General features: G+C 38.1%; 2 protein-coding genes and 1 pseudogene across 4 annotated transcripts; 2 read left to right on the top strand and 1 right to left on the bottom strand.

Annotated features, from left to right (window-relative positions):
* The first annotated feature begins 515 nt into the window (after positions 1–515).
* Positions 516–3,270, top strand: LOC103996545 (profilin). Its single transcript, XM_009417456.3, has 3 exons — positions 516–723; positions 1,814–1,951; positions 2,924–3,270. The coding sequence occupies exons 1-3, from the start codon at positions 601–603 to the stop codon at positions 3,056–3,058; spliced, it is 396 nt and encodes a 131-aa protein (XP_009415731.1). The 5' UTR covers positions 516–600; the 3' UTR covers positions 3,059–3,270.
* A 933-nt stretch (positions 3,271–4,203) lies between these two features.
* On the top strand, positions 4,204–9,787 carry LOC103996544 (uncharacterized). Of its 3 annotated transcripts, none has more exons than XR_001979655.2 (4): positions 4,204–5,697; positions 7,352–7,402; positions 7,664–9,359; positions 9,430–9,787. XR_001979655.2 is itself a non-coding variant. In XM_009417454.3 (3 exons), the coding sequence occupies exons 1-3, from the start codon at positions 5,527–5,529 to the stop codon at positions 8,726–8,728; spliced, it is 1,347 nt and encodes a 448-aa protein (XP_009415729.2). In that variant the 5' UTR covers positions 4,204–5,526; the 3' UTR covers positions 8,729–9,787. The 3 variants fall into 3 exon arrangements, 1 of the variants encoding a protein (XP_009415729.2); XR_001979654.2 differs by having other exon boundaries at positions 7,352–7,462; XM_009417454.3 differs by having other exon boundaries at positions 7,352–7,462; positions 7,664–9,787.
* Position 9,788: 1 nt separating this feature from the next.
* Positions 9,789–22,609, bottom strand: LOC135592223 (casein kinase 1-like protein HD16; annotated as a pseudogene).
* Between the last annotated feature and the right edge of the window lie 97 nt (positions 22,610–22,706).

The following is a 22,706-nucleotide window of genomic DNA, read 5'->3' as shown; positions in this document are numbered from 1 at the left end:
GTCAAGAATATTGTAACAAATTATTTGAGTGATAATTAAAATATTTTTTAAATTAAAGATACTGTTTGAAAAAATAAAATAAAAATATTAAAAAATACTCAAAATATATATATTTTTATAAAAAAATCATCAATATTTTTCTAGAAAAATCGCCTTACCAGACCGCACATGCGAAATCACGATGTATCATTTCTGCAATCAACAACCGTCTAACCCATAGCAAGCAGCACATATGACACATTGTTTATGTGTAGGACCGCACATGTGAAACCACCATGGACCATTTCTGCAATCATCAACCGTCGATCTGGTAATTCACAGATCAGCACCGTCTGATTTTATGGATTATTCGGTAAATCTAATTAAAGCCGTGGGCGAAAGGTACGCTTCGCGTGAAGAAATTGCGGCATTATTAAAGCCGGACTTGAAGGGCAGGTCTTCAATCGGGTTGAATGGGTGGTGGGGCTGGCACTTGAGATCCGCACTTCCACCCCCTTATTTATCTCCCTTGCCACCCCCAAACCAAATCTAAAGCGCGGGCGAGGCAAGGAGCGAACGCAAGCGGAAGAATAAGGAGAGTGAGTGAGCGAGAGAGACGAGATGTCGTGGCAAACGTACGTCGATGAACACCTGATGTGCGAGATTGAGGGCCACCACCTCACAGCGGCAGCGATCGTCGGCCAGGACGGCAGCGTCTGGGCGCAGAGCGCGTCCTTCCCTCAGGTTTATATCCATCCCGATCGGATTATAGAGGCATTTGATGATTTGATGAGCTGGGTAGGTTTGCGGACCAGATCGGTGTATGCGTGTGTGCAGGATCTTGCATGGATTTAGTTGTTGATGAATTGGCATCCGATGGTTTTGATATTCTGAAGGTGATTTTGATCAGATGTACTGTTCTTTGACTTGATCTCATTGGATCCGAATATTATGGAGGAATTCGAGAATGCAGTAATAGTAATACTCTTTATATTGGGATGCCTATGAAGTGTTGGGTTGTTCACGAATTCTGAGAATACGATGTGAAGTATATGCACTTGAACTGTTGCTTATCACTTGATTCTAGTATTCAGTTTTTGCGTCTCTCTCTGAAATATTTGATGATCTTATCCGTTGAACATGCTTGCCTCAACTAGTGCAGCATGCCGACGACTTGTTGGAATGAAGTAAGCTTTATAATGCACAATATGATCCATACATTTGTGTATGATTAGGTACAGTGAAACCTAACATGTCGTGAGATTAGTACTGTTAAAAAGTTAATTTGGATGGGAGTTTCTCCCAGACTCCCAAGTTACTCGCCATAGATTTCTTCAAAGTTTTGAATGACAATATTTTTAAGGAATATCATCTTTCATGATTATGAAAAGTCTGATTTTTTTTTAATATCTGAAGTTTTTCTATATGTGAGGTCTTTATTGATTTTATTGGTTCTGCATACAATGCTGTCAGTCTAATCTAGTTTCATCTTGATACTTATGATCCCAATTAATGAATGTAATATTGTTCTAACTTATTACTCGATGGTAATGCATTTGTAAACTATTAGTTGCTTAATTGAGATAGTTTGTGATGGTAAAAAGGTTAACATCCATGCTTATGTATTATATAGCAATGCTATTTTCTACTATTTTATTAGTGATGCCTTTTCTTATTTTTTTCATTTGGTTCTCCATCCACAGCTAACGTTTATGCACAACATTCCATCTTTGCCTGGTAGCATGCATGTTATCGCTTGAAATGTTCTCCTTTCCACAGTCTTTCTTCCATTCTCTAAAGTGATGTTTCTACGTTTTTTTTTGGCATTTTTCAGGTTAAGCCTGAGGAGATGACCAATATAATAAATGATTTCAATGAACCTGGAACGCTTGCCCCCATTGGCTTATTTCTTGGATCAACGAAGTACATGGTCATTCAGGGAGAACCTGGAGCTGTTATCCGTGGAAAGAAGGTTATTTCATTGTTCTTTCTCAATATGTTATTATATTATAGTTTGTCTTAAAATGTTCCTAGCTTCTTCTTAGGACATGGATGATGATATTTACTAAAAATTTATTATATACAGTGGACTCTTTGTCTGAACTGAATTTGTGTATGCCCTTTGGTGGTTTATATGTCAAACGTAGATAGTCTTCTTCATATTGACAAGTGCTTCGATTAATTAAAAAGATGAGATGCCAATTTCTACAAGTAAAACAGATCACTCATGTTATAGTTTATGCATGAGGTTTTTTGGGCATTGTCAACATGAAGCCTTATGGACTTTTGTATGGTTGGCAGTGGCAATAATATCTTAAGATGGCCAAGTTTCGGTTTTCTTTACTTTAGTTGCTTTCTCTGATGGCTCACGTCCTCATTGTTGAGCATTAAAGAAGTCTTGGATTGAGAAATCTGTGTTTGTGCGCTTTTCACCAGCCATACGCCTGTGTCTATTACTTGAATTTTGATTATTGATTAGAAAGAGATCAAATTGTAAAGATATTGCATACAGAACTGAGCAGTTAAAAGTTTCTAAAAAAGAATTGCTTGTTCTTACTTTTACTTACCAAAAAAAAAAAAGAATTGCTTGTTCTTCCATATGCAAAACACTGGGAGTAGAAAAAGTTTTTAGTCATTGAATTAGTATTGTCGGGCTTGCTTTGTTTTTGCAAGGTAAGAAAAATCTTTGTGGATGCATTTTGTAGATATCAATTCTTGTTTCCTAGGACTCCTCAATCTCAAAAGATTGCAGAGCTTGCTTATCTGCCGTTCTCATTGGCAACATTGTTTATGCTGTTGTCATAGTTTATCGCTTAACAGAGGCTTAGTTCTACTTTGTAGTTTTTACCTTTGCCATCGTCTGTTGTTGTTTTAACAAGCTCTCAGGTTCATATTTCTTACATTGAGGTTCTAATTTCTAAAGCAATTTTGTTCCCCATGGTAGGGATCTGGAGGCATCACAGTGAAGAAGACTAACCAAGCATTGATCTTTGGCATCTATGATGAGCCAATGACTCCAGGGCAGTGCAACATGGTTGTGGAGAGGTTGGGTGATTACCTCATTGATCAAGGCCTGTAGTCCATCGATCTGCCCTCATTTTTCCTTACAAATGGAAATGTAAAATTTTCTTTATTTCAACTGATCTGGGAGTGACCATTGGGCAATAATTTGGTGAACAGAAAGAAATATCATAGTCTTCTCCATAGTTGTCGATTTTTCTATCCCCTTCTTTTCCCTTCTGTTTTAAATTAGCTCTATCAATGAAAAGGGTTCTGTCAATGTTTCCTCTCTTTGATAGTCTCGACCTTGGGTTTCTCTTTTTGGGATAAACACCATCGAAGTGGAAGCTTCTCCTCCTCCTAAAGATCCTCATATATTTTGTCGATGCTTCTTGACATATTACTCTAAAAAAGATAAATTCCTCGATGATAGACCTAATCTTTTCTCTAGTGATATTGTATTTTCTCTATTTATGGGGAATATACTATCAACTAATTATCATCCAATATATAACCAGAGTTCACCTTCCACTCGTTTGCTCGTGTAAATAAGATTTTAAAGCAGATCCAAGACAGGCATTTTGGGGTTATCTAACCTTTGTTGCTATATAGACAAAAGGTCAAGAGAGATCGTTAGGGACGATCAGATATTATCTCATTTAGAATATTTCATGAAATATTCTATCCCTTTATGACTAGATATAAAAACTCATCTTTAATATGGTGAGAGGGGGTTTACTTCTTTTCACTACTCATATTCACACTCTTAAACTTTAGGTTACTAACTTACGTTAGAGGAATTATGTCAAAAAATTTATTTTAACCATAATCTTCGTATATATGACGTCTCAAGAGCTCAATATTTTCATCTTAAAATGTATCTTGAATAACCCTATGTGTATGAGTTTAGATTATGATGGACTAATTAAGATATTAATGATATATTTTTATAATATTTTTGATATCAAAGGAAGAGTTTGATGTTGCAGAAACGCTCACCAACCAACTCTTTCAATAAGATATTCCTTTAATATTTTTAATTTGATTATACCAAAACAAATTCTTCAAAAATATCTATGAATAGAAATTTCGGAGAGCGGAGGAAACATTGATCCTCCATTTTGGGTTAGAAGGTTTCTCGGAAGACCACCACAATAGGCTACAACGAAGCTTTAACTATCAAGAAAGGATTACTAATGGAATCTAAAAAGGGACACCACAACATCCTACTTGTCGTCATTGTACGGAACCAACGTCTCAAACTAAAGCGTTATCATTATGCTTCTCTGGACAACACATGATCGAGACCTCAGTAATCACCCGAGTAGATCGCCTCAAGCAATCTGTTGCTCTAAGCAAGGCCTGGCCCCGCGACCGACGGCAACGTTTCCTCTTCTTCGTTGATCTGCCCCGGCGATTGCCCGTCCTCTTTGTTGCTGCCCGGCAAGAGCGATTCCTTTTCCTCGCTGATCTACCCGGTGGCTCCTCTCCCTATTCGCTCGGACGACAAGTCGCACGATCGCTCTCCTCTCCCTGTCGCAGAACGTCAGCACAGATCTGCAATATTCTTCCTTCCAGATCTGTGCATCATCGCTACCATCACCGATCTGCAAGTTCTCCCCAGCGACTCATCACTGCCACTCCCCTCACTGCCATCGTGACAAGAAAAGCTTTCTTCAGATCTGTGAGTTCCAGATCTGTGCATCACCGAATCTTCTTCCTGCCAAGATCAACAGTGCCTCCCTCACCGCTTTCCTGTTGCCTTACAACCGCTCCTAGCCCTCCGGCACCCTCCTCTTCTTCCAACGGCGGTGCTAAACTTGCCGCCGACGTCTTCCAGCGAAACCCAGGATCAACTCCGGAATTCCTGACGGCCGCTACTCTTACTGCCGCCCCCTTCTCCCGTACTCTCGCTGCTAAACTACTGTTCGCTTCGCAGCCGTATCCAAATTCATCGCCTCCAGTCGAAATTGTTTTTATTTAATTAGATAATATATTATAAATCTAATTAGATCCTAGTTACTAAGAAAGATAATTAAATATTCAAATGACGCCTACGTTCGGGTTGATGGTTTCCAGTAGTGGCTCCTACCATGGACCCGCCCACTTCTCCAATAATCAACCGGGTTCGGCCTGCGTGGAAATAAAGGCAGTATAAGTATAATTTACTCAAGAAGCACAGCGGAAGGTTAAGCCTGGCATTTGTGAACTTGAAACCGTGCGATGGCGGTTTCTCAGAAGTGGGTCCCACTTGAACTCGTCCTCAATCTCCAATGGTGAACTGGGTAGTTTGTGTGTCGTTAATTGCTTAGTATTGGTAGCATTTGCTCAAGAAATATAGTGAGTAGATGGTTAAGCTGGGCATCGGCGACGAAGATTTAAATCGCCGCTGCTTTGTCTTGTTTTATGCTATTTTTGAACCTAGAAGCCGTTGGGGAAATCTTCTAGCATCGTCTTTTCTTTCTTCTCCTCCCCTCCACCAAATAAACGATCGCGCTTCTTCTCCTTTGATCCGAACTCGTACTAGAAGGGGGGAAGAGGACAGAAATGCTGAAGAGCCGCCGAGGGAAATCGGCGGCGAGGAAGCCGCTCGGAGACATATCCAACGGCCGCAACCCCCTCCGGTCGCACAAGAAGGGCAACCCCAAGGACGGGAACGAAGGCGCCTTCGATCGCCTCCTCCTCGTGCGATCCGACCTCTCCGATCTCATCGGCCAGGTATGTTGATTGGAAACCCTAGGCGTGCGTCCTCTACGCAAACAAATAAGAAGCTCTAGTTGTTGTTTCTGTTGGTACTCCATGTTTGTGGAGATGCCATATTCTTGGTGGCGTCTATGGGTGAAGTTTTGTATGCTTTTCTTTCGTTTTCGAGAAATCTTAGTTACGAACAATGCTTTTCATATTGAAGATAAGAATCATAGCATGTTCGAACATGTCAAGTTATCTGAATGGTATCGAAAGTAGATAAGAATTTAAGTTGGATGGATGAAGAATATAAAATCACAAAATAAAATGACATAAATTGGTCTTTCTAAATAACTGTGAACCAGGTGTGACACAATTAAGAAATAATCACCTCAGATAATTGTTCCCTTGTTGTTATTTACCGATGCAGAATACCGTGAATCTTAATTTGACAGATAGAAGATGCATACAGATGTATTGCTGCATGTGACAAAGATGAAAGTAGCATGACGATCACCAATAACCTTTATTGAAGTACATTTTTAAAAAATAAAAAAAGATTACTCTGTCCTCATACTTCTCGAGCAACAAATGAGTAGCCTTTCCCATTTTTTGCAAGAAAGTGACAGAGTGAATCTAAATCTATCAATAGTGTTTTTCAACCCTCCAAATGTCTCGCTTATTGGGAGAATTACCAAGAATGCTTATGTAGAATAAATATAATTGTTAGATTATTGTTGCAATATAAGAGTATTAATTTTAACTTATTAATATTTAACTCCAAAAGCCACTTAATCATCATTTAGTAATTCTTATGTGTTGTTAGCCATATATGTTGGAGGCTTGTGTATGATGGATCACTTGCTCTAGAAGTCATATATTTATGGGGGTTTAAGAGTTTGGCACTTGGGCCCCTATAATGAATTTTTTGACATATCCCTGCTTGCGCACCGATCCGTTTTTAGGGGCTAGCCCAAGATCTAATCCCCTCAGCCAAGTGTTAGTGTTGACAGAATGGTGCAAGCTGGCATGTTACTTGCATGACACTGAGCTACAAAAATTCAGGTGACCACCACTTTCGTGACACTAAGTGACAAAGATCAGGGAAATAAGCTGAAATAAAATCCATGTGGCACTGGTTTCTGGTTTCAATGAAAATCTCCTGATCTGATCCATAATTCCAACACATGGTTGATCTGGATCAATCCTGATCTTAAATGTTACAACCAATTAAGCATATAACATGCGCTTGAAGCACATAATGATTAAGCAAAAAACATGCACTAGAAGCACAATCATGTGAAGTGTTTCTTGTGCTAAAATTACTAATTAGTAATTTTTTGTGCTTGAATCACAATTAAGAAATTTATTTTGTGTGTCTGAACTCTAGTGCAATGGTAGACGGTGTTTGTTAGTAGGTTTGCTTAGTTCTGAATGCTACCTTATTCTGTATCACTGTATTTGAATGTAGAAACACTTTAGAGGTGATAAAAAAGTGTCAGATATATAAGTGCAAACTGTCTTTCAATCTGGGGAGTGCATGTGTTTTTCTGTTTGATCTTTTTGTCATTTGAATAGGCTGATTCCTTTATGCTCTGGGTTTCAATTTTTTTTGAAGGCAACACTAAAGTTGTCTTTTCTAAGAAAATTATTATGTGATATGTGACTTTTTGTAGTTCTTTTGCAGATCGATGAATTAGTTGCTCAAGCCATCAAGAAGAGAACAATAAGCAAGAAAGTAAACCAAGATCTTGATTCCTTCATGAAATTCTTATCTGAAATGCATTTGTCTTTGAAGGTTTGAACTACCTTAGGTTATTAACTTGTCTAGAAAATATTTTTGATCTTGAGTTTAATACCTTGTCTCATTGGTTATTACTGAGAATTTCTATATTTGACATCGTTGGCCTAAATAATTAGTTTATGTTATAGGATTAGAAAAAAAGAAGAGCCTTTTCTTCATATTGTAGTAGTACATTGTTTCTTTTGTCTTATGCAGCCATGGTTCTCAAGACTACAACAATCACTTGACACAGCATCAACAACTCCTGAAAAACAGTTAAGTGAATCATCAGCTATTAATTTTGTTTCTGGTGCTATCGGAGACAGAGATGCTGTTGCAAGCAACAGAAATGAACCTGAGCTCGAACTGATGGTTTCGCCTTCACCTCTAGTCTCCTGGCGTGCTGGCACCTGTACTGTTGATTGTGGAAGACAACTATTTCTGCTAACTCCATTACCCAAAAACAAAGCAATTCTATCTGAACACCCAGGAGCATCCAAATCTGTGATAGGATTATTCATGGATAAAGAGCAATCCATCTGTCATCAGTTACCTCCATCATCACGTAGTCCTAATACTGCTTCTGGTGATCTAGTTGGAAAAGCAGAAGAAAAACAGGCATCAACTAATGTCTCAACGACTTTTTCATTTGAGAAAATTAGTGGAACATTGGAAAGTGGATATCTTTCTCCTTTGAGTTTTTCAAATCGCAAGAACAAGAAAAACAATATGCACCTTTTAACTCCTTGCTTACCAAAGAACTCTGGTTTGCTTGATCCAATCTTTGAGCCTTGTCAGCAGGATAGTGGAGAGATTTCTGAGATAGCTGAGGACAACAATGATGCTAAAGTCTGTATTTTACCTACTGATGAAGTTTCCGATTGTTTGTCTACCAAGTATCAAGAGCTATTTGGCTTGCAGCCTGCTTCTAGATTTGTGAGCCGAAGGAAGGAAGTTGATGAAACTCTTAGTTGGTTCTTATCCCCCCCAAAGACTTGTATTCTGCTGGAACCATCTGATGAAAAGCCACTTCCAACACCCGCTAACAATAGGCTCTCATTTGCCACTCCTATCTGGAAGGATTTGGAGAGCATCCAAAAAGTTAAGCCTGCAGGAGAAGCCACACTCAAGAGAGAGCTTTGGACTAGATTCGAGGCTGTGTCCTCGAGTCAGCTACATTTTGATGTCTCTGTCTTCCGGAGGACAGTAAGGAAAGGGTTTCTCGACATGCTTGAGGAGGTTTCTGGTAAAACCACTGATTCAAATTCCATAGCTAGATAGCAGTGGGTCAGAGCTAGCTGGTATAATGTGCTTTCCTGTTGGTTCTTGAGGATTTTTGCCGATTTTGATTTTGCTCTGCATCCCATTAAATTAGATTACCAGAGAACTGTCTGGTTGCATTGTCAGATGGAATTGTCAATGTCGGATACAACTGATCAGAAGTCGGGACATGCTTCTCATGTTATTGTATTCAGAAATTTATGTTAGAATTAGCTGCTGGCTGGTTGATATTCTCTTGCTACAAGCCCCTGAAGGCATGATCGTATCCGATTGTACTCTTTTCTAGTATAGAAGGTGGAACTCGTTGTTGGATTCTGTTGTTGAGTTAATGCAGAGATACTGGCGATTCATATGCAAGGGATCTAGAACCAATGTTACGCTCGGGGTTCACATTTTTCTCAGGTGTTATATGCATCACTTCTTTTCTTTCAGTTTCTCTCCATAGGTATCCTTGCGGAAGTAGGTTCTGTTACATTTGTATTACTGATGAGAGAGAGAGAGAGAGGGTTTTGGCAAAGGCTCTTCCGTTCGTTTCAGGTAGCTTTTTCTGGTGATTACTGGTTGCAGCAAAAGCAAAAGCAAGGGTTGGAAATTGGAGGGAAAGACATGCGGCTTAAAGGTGGTGCGCCAGGTATTTATATTTTCTCCTAACTGGTGATTGTCTGCAGCTCCAGATTATTATTAATATTTTTCTCATCAAGGATATTATCGCGTCTGGCCACCGTACTTACAAAGTAGTGATGGGGTTGGGACATTCCGATCGCGAACTCTCCTTGGAATCTTCGACGACTTACATTATGAAAACACCATTATGAAGGTCAAGCTTCTTCTGAAAAGGATGATGTTACTTACATAGGCACAAGCATTACGCCCTTACAACCGCAAGGCAGCACGTGGGACCCAATGGGTATCCGGTTCGAGACCCGGGTAAGGGAACGGGTAACGAACTGAATTGTTGTATTTATTTCAAAGCGTTTCCTGCCAAGGGAAACGCGTCTAATTGCGGATCGGTGTGCCCTTGCATTCCACGTAAACAAATTAATATCAGCATTTTCTTCACTCGAGCAAAAAGGTTCCATTCCACGGAAACAAATTAATGTCGGCCATACACTGAAAATACAGATTTATCATGACATCCAAAGTCACATTCTTTCACTAAAAATACAGACTGTTTCTAAATAAATACAAAACTACGTATATGAAACCCTTTAAAGACTCGTTTCTCAGGTATTGATGGTTTTCAAAATATCTTAGACTGGAGGATGAAGATCAACTAGGAACCCTTAATTGATTTTGAAACTGTAGCAAAAGCAAATTAAATCACAGATAAGTTGACATAGCACATATTTTGTCTTCTACCAACACTAGTTTTGATCATGTGGCATCATCTAGGGAAACCAATGCTGCTGTCACAAACAAGACAGACCCGTCAGTGAGACGATAATAAAATAACTATAAGAAATTAGGGTCGGGTCTATAAGAAATTATGGTAGTGACACGATAGTCATGCACTCTTTTCTGCATTTATGGGTTGCTTAACTTGAACGCACCTGAACCGTGTCACTACCATAAGTTTGGAAAAACATATAAACGCAATTCAACACTGCTTTGGCATATAAAAAGCAAAGAACATGTATTATCATTCAACAAGTTTACAAAACTTTTCTTTTACAAGAACTTGCAGATATAACAATAAGCAATACCATATTTATAGTATCTACTGCATCTACTCGAATGACCAACAATAACATGGTCCAAGTACATGCCATCATAGTATAATGTAAACATCAGGACACGCAATGTGTTATACAGAACAAGTTAGAACCCATTACATACCAATGTCCAGAACCTAAAGGAACTGCAACTTGTACACAAAGATTCAAGAAACTGACGAACCAAATAAAAAAATTGCACTAAACATTGATGGTTGTAGAGTTATTGGTCACACAATAGAATAAAAATTGCTTGAATTTATTATGATTCTATACACAGTTAGACCTTAGTAGTTAAAAAATTCTAAAAACGACAAAAGGGAACATAAGCTCTAAAAATTATTTTGTATTTACTTTTATAATTACATGATTTATTTATTATATATCCAGCTGATATAAATTTTCTGTAAGATTATATACAAATATTTATTTATTTATTTTATTTATTTACTTATTAATTTAAATAAAAATATTATTTTATTTTTAAATAAATATTACATATATTAAAAATATAAATTTATCATATTATATTCAATAAAATTTTTAAATAAATGTGTGCTAGCCATCACCAAGAGTAGAGATGAAAGGTGCTGTAGCATAGGTCAAGAACATCATGGCTCCAAAAACAAATCAAGATGATATGGCAGTAAGTAGTGTTTAATAATTCCAACATAAGACAAGTTCATGAAACTGTGCGTCCATAACACAGAGATGCAACAAAGATTTTTTGCCTGCTTCTCCTTTAAGTAAATAATTCATTAGCAAAGAAACTAATGGAAATGATCTCAAGACATGATTGGATGGCTCGCACCTTGATATCCAAAAATGGAAAAGCAGATGTTCTGAGTACCTCTTGTGTTTTGTTGTCTGGTTTCCTACCAGGTACACAAAGTATAAAAGCAGCTTGGTCAGATGTTGCGGCAGTTGCTGTTGTACGTTAACCATCTCCCCAATCTCTGATGAAGGCCTTCGTTAGGGTAAAGGAAGTCAAGTTCAACAACCTGAAAACAGAGAAGAATTTAAATGATTTTTTAATCCAAAAAATCCAGTTGAAGTCCGTTACAACTAATTACAACTACAGTTACACAATCCATCAAGCATAAAAGACCACTCTCCTCTCCTTATCTTTCCCAATCCTTCAAGCATAAAATACCACCCTCATCTCCTTATTTTTAACATTTTCACTCTTTTTTCTCCTCTAGATATGAAACGTAAAAGAAAATGACCTGATCTGAGAAGCCTGCATTACGAGACATGACAACTGCCCATCTATTTCCAGCTATCACAATAGAAGTGACGTAAGACCCCTCAGACCACTTTTTCTTGATCCACCTAAACGGAAAGAACTCACTAACTTGGCAAGATTGTTGTGAATACTGCATACATATAATAAAATCAGCAAAGAGATAAAGCCAATAACATAATACTGCATACCTTTGGACATTACCACCAAAGAGCAACCATTGTCTGCACCTGCTAGTGCACTAATATAATACTTTTCCTCCCATTGTTCATTTATCCAATCCTTGAAAAAGAATAGAGGTGTCAATGTTTTAGAAACTATTGATTTCACTGTTGAAGTGTGAGGAAAAATATGTAGTGAGCATCTACGTACTCACATCAGGAAGAAATTGTTCAGATAGTTCATAGACTTGAGCAGTGAAACCAGTGCCAGAATCCATAACAATGGCCCATCGATTTAAACATGATGCTACACAACTGACGAACAAACCATCTTGCTTTCCAATCATGATATATTGTGCAATCATCATATCAGCAACACTGTAGTGGTACCTAATACATATTAATCGATATAAGAAATTCTTCTTATCTGACAATCTGACAAAAGCAAATATGCATTCCGGAGAACCTTTGGTTCATAGGTCGCCATGCATTATAAACACTAATCTATTGTGTGGCAGGCATTCCCAACCTAAGCTTCTTTTTGGATTGTTTATCATCCTCTTCTTCCATCGTTAGATGGCCTCTCTTTTGAGCCACCTGATGCATAAGCTTCATAACATGCAAACAAACTAAGATTAGCATAACAATAGCAAGAATAACTGCATTGATCAAATAATGCAAACAGATGAGATTGGCATACCTTTTCAACTCCATCAGTGTTAATTGGCCCGATATCTAAGACTAATGCCATCAAAAAGAGAGATGCATTTTGCATAGTTACATTCTTCATCAAACTTCAAGTTGACCACATACTCGAGAAATTGTTTGAAAGCTTGTGGGCAGAGGAAACAAAGGTCCTCTGGAGATGTAGTCATCTTCTTGCAGAAAAGGTAACGCTTGTTTTGTTCCTATCAGGACCACAAACAAGGAGTGAGAGAAGAAAAATGAAACTACCACAGGAGCGGTTAAGAGGTACAAGTGACTGTACATGATCCCCTTGCCAAGGTAGACGACCACGGAGAAGAAACATTAGTGTATAAGCAAGGGATTCTAAATCATCACTCCGGCTTGCTGTCCTCCCAAGGTGAGCATGAACACTAGCATAGCGCACTGTCCCTCTGCAATAACAGAAACATAATAGCTTCACTTTAGAATAAAACACATCAAACATATAATTTGTGTCCCTCTGCAATAACAGAAACATAATAGCTTCACTTTAGAATAAAACACATCAAACATATAATTTGTGATTTATAAGTTTTTTATTAATTTTTGCTGAGAAGGGATGGGCAACCAATTACCTGAAAACATCTGGCCGTTGATCATACTGAACAAGCAGACTTGTTGAGCTATCCTTCCATTTAGTGGCTGTACAGAAGCTAAGAATTTAATAAATGATCCTATTGTGATAAAGTTGCTGAAATACAATGTAAATCATCTACTCCCAAGCTAAAGTAGAGGTCAAATGCAAGTCTTTAAAATACCTAAACCAAGACCAACAAGAAAGAGTTTTTTTTCTTCGAAAGTCCCAGGAGGCCCAAGACAGAAATTTTCAGGTTTTCCATCCCCATGCACAAAACTGACATTTAAAATAGCATTGATCATCAAAAGTACAAAAGAAATGGTGACTGGAAAAAGGTTGACAATGCACAAAGATCATATTGACTATAAGACTACCAATTCTCAACAGATAAAAGAACAACTAAATTCAATAAGCAACCAACAAATTTCTACCCTTTCGAATGTATATTCTCAAGTATGGATATTGCTTCCATGGCAATATGTGCAACAATTTCTATGGACATTGAGCATCAATTGTGAGATAAAAGTTGTCATGCTACAAAGTTCCAATACATTATCCCATGGAACATAATTTAATTCATAGCATACGTGCACGAGTTCTTACTTCATGCATCCCACAGATTTGGTCCCAGCATATCCATAATCTGCAAAATTTTATGTCATGTAATTATGAAAACATCCAAATTTACAAGAACTTTTAAAAAAGAATAGCATAAAAAACTCTCGAGTACCATAATATAATAGTCCACAAAGAAACCCTTGTAATGGACTCATGGCACCCCATGAATATCACCAAGCATGCTACAGACAGAAACTCATAAAATTAAAAAAATAAAGTGATTTCCTCTGAAAAAATCAACATCATTGAGATTTACTCATAAACCTGCCATTCATAAGGTGGACCATATTTGCATCCTTTGCTGCCCCGGCGCTCAAACTTAATCCAAGTTACAGATACAAACTGCAGAAGAAACAAGATATTTTAAAAAAAATATCTTTAAAAAAATTCCTGCAAAATAACTCCTGTAATCATATTTAACAAATGTCTCTTTTGCAACAAAATACTTTATCACATGATGCTACTGACTTCAAGTGAAATGTAATGGACAACTTACTCTTAAACTGTTACATCAAAGGATAACATTAAAATTATTAGATAATATGTAATGAATTCATAAAAAAATAAAGTATCGCTCGGTGAGGCTCCCGTCAACAGAGGATCGAATAATGATCAACATTTGATTGGAACAAACTGTAACTAAAGAAACACTTGGCGTTATTTGATTGGAACAAACTGTAAGCTGCTGGATGTTGGTGTACCTAGGCGTAATTGATCTATTATGCTAGTATACCTGATTTGGATTATATTTTTTGCCCATGAAACACAGGAATCTATTGTCTATAAAAAGTCTACTCATTTGTCAAGTAATCTTCATAACATAGTTGAAGTGAAGCTTAAAACTGCATTACATATGTAACTCATTTTCAGTCATTTTCTCCAGGCTTCAACATGATGGTTTCCCTTGGACAGCTCACAAGTTAGGACACATTTGTCAAAACATGTGAGTTATCCAACAATTAGGTAGAACCAGAAAATGCACTCAACATGTATTTAGCAACTCAATAGCCTTGTCAACAAGTAAGGACTTCATTATTATTCATGCTAAGGTTATTTCATCATTTTCAACTATGTTGCTTGTCACTTTTGAAGATTGGATTTCTTGTGCATGAACTAACAAATATACATTACAGCAATAAAAAATGTGTTCCACAGATTAAGGGAGAAAATAAAAAAAAGAATATGAATGCGCTCTCGACACCTAGGTGGATTCATTTAACCCTCGAAAGTTGAAGTAATTCATAGAAACAAAGAGAAACAAGAAATAAACAAATGTTGAACTTAAGATCAACCTCAAGAGAGAAATTTTCAAATAATATTGTGATATATATATATATAATTAACAGAACAAATGCTGACGAACTTCTTAGCAAATATGTGATGCTTGTAAAATATGGGCACATTATAGAAAGTGCAATTTTTATCAGAATATAGAAACATGAGTTATTGAATATAGTAGAAGAACCAACACTGTAACCCCAAATATGTAAGAGCACATATAAAAATGCAACACCAATGAGGCAAAATCTAGGAAAATGAATTTTTCACAATGTTTCATAAATACATGCTAATATAGAAAAATGTTGTCATGGGACACTCGGGTGTTTGCCTAGGCGATAATTGAATATTGAGAACAAGCTATATTTTGCAGGCTGGCCATTTGTTGCATAGGCAAGTTTGTTGCCTAGGATAATTGAGTGCACCCCATGACAACATTGTTCTAGATAAATTTTCACTGATCTTCATCTCAATACTTAACAAAGTTTAATTTGTAGAGAGATTTCGGCATGGCCAAAGTGCAATGTTTTATAAGTTACAGAACAAGCTGATATCAGTCAACAAATGAGCAAGGTGCAAAGTATAATAATTGAATATTGAGATAAGCTTTTATTTATTTATTCTAAGCCTACCAATATTTTTCTGAAAACCATAGTGTTTTATTCTAAGGCTACCAAATTTTTACTTCTTTATTCCGCATAGTTTTTCTGAAAACTATAATTATAATCTTTAATTGATGGAAGCATGATAAAGTACCAGTGAATGGTATGCTGGTACAGATATGACAAAGAAGAAATCCTGCCTATACATATTTCCATTTTTTTAAACCTGACATGTGATTTCATATCTGAGTGGTAATAATCAAGATAGTGGCTGAATGCAAAAACAGAACTATCAGATCGGTGCTAACATAAACACAAAACCAAACACAGAACTGGCATATCCAAAATCAAAGCAAGATAACATAAACAAAATCAATTTTCATAAAACTGTGGATAGATTTGAATGGAATAGTTGCACCTTTTCAGCATAAACTAAGTATGAAACAAGAAAACAAACCAAAACACCAAAACTTACAGGTCATAGGACGAATCCAAAACTAACAAATACTTTGGAAAAAGGTCTCACCAGTGAGAGAGATGCCAACTCCCAAACTGAGCTTATCTGTCAGCCCACTATGGTAGTCATACATCTCCTCCCAAATCTCATCATGGTTCTAGTCCACGCCCAATCCTTCCCTCTTGACATGGCCCTCTGTGACCACGATCTCCTCCCTCCGCCTGGTGGCCCTAGTCAGTGGCGGTTTGTAATCCACCAGCCACTGTTCCGTCGCAGCCCGCCTCCGACTGGTGCCTGGCATCTCAGCATGGACCACAATATTTGCCTGCACCCAGCCACTTAACACATCACAACTGATAATAAAATGAAATAGCATCTACATATCTGAAATTTTATATTTATTACAACATCACAGTATAAGTTATAAAACAAGCTGATGTCAGTCAACAAATGGCAAGGCTGCAACGTATGATAATTGAGTATTGAAATGAGCTTTTACTTCTTCTAAGCCTACCAATACTTTTTCTGAAAACTAAACAGTGTTTGTTTTCTTCCTATATAATTCCATACCCATTTGTATGGTGTCCCATTATAACCAAGCATTTTGCACAAATATATTTCAAGGGCCTGCAATTTAAGCCGTACTATAGTCAAATTAAGGTCTTTAATTGATGCACAAGAATGATAAACCCTATTGAAAGTACCTGGGAATAATATGCTTGTACAGATATGACAAAGAAGAAATCCTACCTATACACGTCTTAGTGGTACCAATCAAGAGAGTGACAGCATGCTAAACAAAACTATCAGATCAGTGCTAACATAAACAGACATACAGAATCACAGGAAGACAACATAATGCAAATCATTTTCATGAAACCAGTGCTTAAATTTACTTGGCATGGTTGCACGTTTTCAGCATAAACTAAGTATAAGACAAGAAAAGAAAACAAAAACCCCAAAACTTCAAGGTCGTAGGATCAATCAAACACTGAGGCACAACACAAAACTAACAAAACGTTTCGAGAAAGGTCTCACCACAGAGAGAGACACAAACTCCCTACCAGGGAGCTCCCGAATATCTTCCTGCTTCCCCTCCACACCCAATCCTCCCACCTCGACATGGCCCTCCGTGAGCATAATCTCCTCCCTCCGCTCACGGCCCTAGTCAGCGGGGGTTTGTAATCCAAAGGCTGTTGTTTCCTCACCACCTGCCTCCGACTAGCGCTCAGCCTATCAGCATGGACCATTGGATTTGGCTACACCTGGCCCCTTATCATGTGTCACTACTGATAACAAAGTGAAATAGTATGCACCCAAGTCTGACAATTAATATGTTCTACATCACATTAAAAGTTATAAAAGAAGCTGACATCAGTCAACAAATGGCCAGGCTTCAAAGTATGTATACGGATAAGCTTTTACTTTTTCTAAGCCTACCAATATTATCTCTGAAAACTAAACACTGTTTGGTTTCTTCCTATATAATTCCATACTCATTCGTATAAAGGCCCATTATAACCAAGCTTTTTGCACAAATATATTTCAAGTGGCTGCAATTTAAACCAAACCATACCCATTTAAGGTCATTAACTTGATGCAAGCATGATAAACCCTATTGAAAGTACCTGGGAAAGATATGCGTGTATAGATATGAGAAAGACAAAATCACCTATACACATATCTTAGTGGTACTAATCAAAAGAGTGAATGCATGCAAAACAAAACTATCAGATCAGCGCTAACATAAAAACAGAAGAAACATATACAAAATCTAAGCAAGATGACATAATCAAAATCATTTTTCATGTAACTAGTGGATAGATTTTAACAGAATGGAAGCACCTTTTTGGCATAAATTAAGTATAAGACAAGAAAGAAAACAAAACCCCAAAACATACAGGTCATAGGACCAATCCAACACTGAGGCACAATACAAAACTAACAAATACTTTGGGGGAAGGTCTCACCACAGTGAGAGGGACAAGTTCCCGAATCTCTTCCCAGTTCTCCTCCACCCACCTTGACACGGCCCTCTGCAGGCAGGATCTCCTCCCTCTACTTGGCAGCCCAAGTCAGTGGTCATTTGTAATGCATCAACTGTTGTTTCCTCACCGCCTGCCTCCGACTGGTGCTTGACCTCTCACCATGGACCACACGATTAGCCTGCACCTGGCCCTTTAACACGTCATTACGGATAATAAAATGAATAGTATACATCCATGTCTGACAACTTATAATGCTCTCCAATATCACAGCATAAGCTATAAAACAAGTCGATATCAGTCAACAAATGGCCAGGCTACAAAGAATGATAATTGAGTATCGAGTTGAGGTTTTACTCCTTATCAGCCTAACAATATTTTTCTAAAAACAAAACAATGTTTGCCTTCTTCCTATATAATCACATACCCAGTTGTATAATGTCCCATTATAACCAAGCTTTTTGCACAGATATATTTCAAGCGCCTGCATTGTAAGACGTACCATACTCAACAATGGTCTTTAATTGATGCAACAATGATTGAAAGTACACACAGTTCTGTTTTCTATAACCTGACATGCAATTTCATAATTTAATGATGCTAATAAAAAGAAAGCTGCTTGCAAAACAAATATATCAGATCAGTGCTAACATACACACAGAAACGACATAAACAAAATCTAAGATAACATAATCGATATTATTTTTCATGAAACTAGAGGATAGATTTGAACAGAATGACTGCACCTTTGGGGATAAACTAAGTATATGACAAGAAAAAAAAAAAAAAAAAACCCCAAAACTTACACCTAGTAGGACCAATCGATCACCGAGGCACAACACAAAACTAACATATACTTGGGAGAAAGGTCTCTCACCACAGCGAGAGGGGCAAACTCACAAACAGGGAGCTCCCAAATCTCTTCCTGGTTCTCCTCCACCCCCCTCCACGCGGCCCTCCACGAGCAGGATCTCTTCCCTCCGCTTGGCAGCCCTAGTCATTGGTGGTTTGTAATCCATCAACAGATGTTTCCTCACTGCCCACATCCGACTGGTGCTCGGCTTCTCACCATGGACCACTGGATTTGCCTGTGCCTGGCACCTTAACACATGTCACTACTGATATTAAAATGAATAGTATGAATCCATGTCTGACAACTTATATGTTCTCCAATATCACAGTATAAGTTAGAAAACAAGCTGAGCTGATATCAGTCAACAAATGGCCAGTCTACAGAGTATTGAGATGAGGTTTTACATCTTATAAGCCTAACAATATTTTGCTAAAAACTAAACAGTGTTTGCTTTCTTCCTATATAATCCCATGCCCATTTGTACAATGTCCCATTAAAACCAAACTGTTTGCACAGATATATTTCAAGTGCCTTCATTGTAAGCCATACCATACTCAACTATGGTCTTAGTTGATGCAGGAATGACAAACCTTATTGAAAGTACCAGGAGATGGCATGCTTGTCCTGATATGACAAAGAAGAAATCCTACATATACACATAATTCTATTTTTTTTTTAATCTGAGATGCAATTTCATATTTTAATGGTGATAATAAAAAGAATGACTGCATGCAAAACAAATATATCAGATCAGTGCTAACATAAACACAGAAACGACAAATACAAAATCTAAGCAAGATAACATAATCGATATTATTTTTCATGAAACTAGAGGATAGATTTGAACAGAATGACTGCACCTTTGGGGATAAACTAAGTATACGACAAGAAAAAAAAAAACAAAACCCCAAAACTAACACCTAGTAGGACCAATCGATCACCGAGGCACAACACAAAACTAACAAATACTTGGGAGAAAGTTCTCACCACAGTGAGAAAGACAAACTCACAAACAGGGACCTCCCAAATCTCTTCCTGGTTCTCCTCCACCCCAAATCCACCCTCCTCTACGTGGCCCTCCGCGAACAGGATCTCTTCCCTCCGCTTGGTGGCCCTCATCAACAGTAGTTTGTAATCCATCAACAGATGTTTCCTCACCGCCCGCTTCGACTGGTGCTTGGCCTCTCACCATGGACCACCAGATTTACCTGTACCTGGAGCCTTAACACATGTCACTACTCATAATAAAATGAATAGTACGCATCCATGTATGACAACTTATATGTTCTCCAATATCACAATATAAGTTACAAAACAGGCTGATATCAGTCAACAAATGGCCAGGCTACAAAGAATGATAATTGAGTATCGAGTTGAGGTTTTACTCCTTATCAGCCTAACAATATTTTTCTAAAAACTAAACACTGTTTGCTTTCTTCCTATATAATCCCATACACATTTGTATAATGCCCCATTATAACCAAGCTTTTTGCACGGATATATTCCAAGTGTCTGTATTGTAAACCGTACCATACTCAATTATGGTCTTTAGTTGATGCAAGAATGATAAACCTTATTGAAAGTACCAGGAAAAGGCATGCTTGTACTGATATGACACAGAAGAAATCCTACCTATACACATAATTCTATTTTTTTCAAAATCTGAGATAAACTAAGTATACACATAAGGTGTTTTTCAAAACCTTATTGAACAGAATGACTGCACCTTTGGGGATAAACTAAGTATACGACAAGAAAAGAAAACAAAACCCCAAAACTTACAGCTCATAGGACCAATCCAACACCGAGGCACAACACAAAACTAATAAATACTTGGGAGAAAGGTCTCACCACAGCGAGAGGGACAAACTCACAAACAGGGAGCTCCCGAATCTCTTCCTGGTTCTCCTCCACCCCAAATCCAACCCCCTCTACGTGGCCCTCCACAAGCAAGATCTCTTCCCTCTGCTTGGCGGCCCTAGTCAACGGTGGTTTGTAATCCATCAATAGATGTGTCCTCACCACCTGCCTCCAACTGGTGCTTGGCCTCTCAGCACGAACCACTGGATTTTCCTGTGTCCATCCCCTTAACACATGTCACAACTGATAATAAAATGAAATAGCATGCACCCATGTCTGACAACTTATACATTCTCTAACATCACATTATAAGATATAAGCAAGCTGATATCAGTCAACAAATGGCCAGGCTGCAAAGTATGATAATTGAGTATTGAGATGAGCTTTTACTTATTCTAAGCCTGTCAATATTTTTCTAAAAACTAAACACTGTTTGATTTCTTCTTATATAATCCCATACCCATTTGTATAATAGCCCATTATAACCAAGTTTTTTGCACAGATATATTTCAAGTGCCTGCATTGTAAGACGTTCCATACTCAACTATAGTCTTTAATTGATGCAAGAATCATAAGCCTTATTGAAAGTACCAGGGAACGGTATGCTTGTATGGATATGACAGAAAAAATCCTACCTATACACAATTCTTTTTTTTTTTTAAAACCTGACATGCAATTTCATATTTTAATGGTACTAATAAAGAGAGTGGTTGCATGCAAAACAAATATATCAGATCGGTGCTAACGTAAACACAGAAGCCACATACAATATCTAAGTAAGATAACATAATCAAAATCAGTACCAGACCCTGTTATGGGTTTTAATTGATGCAAGAATGATAACCCTTATTGAGAGTACCAGGGAATGGTATGCTTGTACAGATATTACGTAGACGATATCCTACCTATTCACATATTTCCACTTGTTTTTAAAACCTGCAATGCTAGTCATATCTTAGTGGCATTAATCAAGAGAGTGGATGCATGCAAACGAAACTATCAGATCAGTGCTAACATAAACAGACATATGCAGAATCAAATTAAGAGAACATAATGGAAATCATATTTTTCGGGAAACTAGCGCTTAGATTTGAACAGAATAGTTGCACCTTTTCGCCATAAACCAAGTGTAAGACAAGAAAACAAAACAAAACCCCAAAACATACAGGTCGTAGGACCAATCCAACCCCGATGTACAACACAACACTATCAAATCCTTTTGGTAAAGGTCTCACCACAGCGAGAGGTGCGACCTCCCTACCGGGAAGCTCCCGAATCTCTTCCCGGTTCTCCTCCGTGTCTAATCCTCCCCCCTCGATGAGGTCATCTGCGAGCAGGACCTCCTCCCTCCGCTTGGCGGCCCTAGTCAGCGGTGGTTTCTAATCCACCAGTTGCTGTTGCATCGCTGAACGCCTCCGTTTGGTGCTCGGGCTCTCAGCCTGGTCCAAAGGATTTGCCTGCGCCCGTTCCGGCATCTTTCATCGACCCGACGCAATGCCTCAAAACCCTACGCGAATCCCCTCGACCAAGGGTCGAAGAGGAGGTGGACACTGCGAGACGGATTACGGCAAGGAAGACGAGAGCCCTCGATCGCGCTCAGAGAAGGGAAGACAAATAGGACCGGATATCGTCTCCGAGAAGGAATGGAGGCAGGGTTTGGATTCGGAAAGATTGGGAAAAAGACTTTGGATTCCGGGAACGACCAGAGAGAGAGAGAGAGAGAGAGGAGACTGTGGCTTTTTGGAAGACGAGGAGGCGGGCGGGGGTGGGTATTATTACGGGAAGAGAAGAAAACAAAAATTGCGGCATTGGTTTTTTAATTACAAAACAAAAGTTGGAGGGAAAAACAAAATTTGAAGAGCTTTCGTCGACTGTAATATCCCATCGAAGTCTGGTAATAGTAAAT

This window comes from Musa acuminata, chromosome BXJ1-9, assembly GCF_036884655.1.
Source record: "Musa acuminata AAA Group cultivar baxijiao chromosome BXJ1-9, Cavendish_Baxijiao_AAA, whole genome shotgun sequence".
NCBI lineage: Eukaryota > Viridiplantae > Streptophyta > Magnoliopsida > Zingiberales > Musaceae > Musa > Musa acuminata.
The sequence above is the reverse complement of the archived record's forward strand: the minus strand, read 5'-3'. Positions and strand labels throughout refer to the sequence as shown.

What these genes read in the sequence shown, in the direction of transcription:
- LOC103996544 (XM_009417454.3), top strand. Translation starts at nt 5,527, where the DNA reads ATGCTGAAGAGCCGCCGAGGGAAATCGGCGGCGAGGAAGCCGCTCGGA. An exon ending in TCTCCGATCTCATCGGCCAG is followed by an intron (nt 5,698 to 7,351) that starts GTATGTTGATTG and finishes GTTCTTTTGCAG; the next exon opens with ATCGATGAATTAGTTGCTCA. An exon ending in AAATGCATTTGTCTTTGAAG is followed by an intron (nt 7,463 to 7,663) that starts GTTTGAACTACC and finishes TGTCTTATGCAG; the next exon opens with CCATGGTTCTCAAGACTACA.
- LOC103996545 (XM_009417456.3), top strand. Translation starts at nt 601, where the DNA reads ATGTCGTGGCAAACGTACGTCGATGAACACCTGATGTGCGAGATTGAG. An exon ending in AGAGCGCGTCCTTCCCTCAG is followed by an intron (nt 724 to 1,813) that starts GTTTATATCCAT and finishes GGCATTTTTCAG; the next exon opens with GTTAAGCCTGAGGAGATGAC. An exon ending in CTGTTATCCGTGGAAAGAAG is followed by an intron (nt 1,952 to 2,923) that starts GTTATTTCATTG and finishes TCCCCATGGTAG; the next exon opens with GGATCTGGAGGCATCACAGT.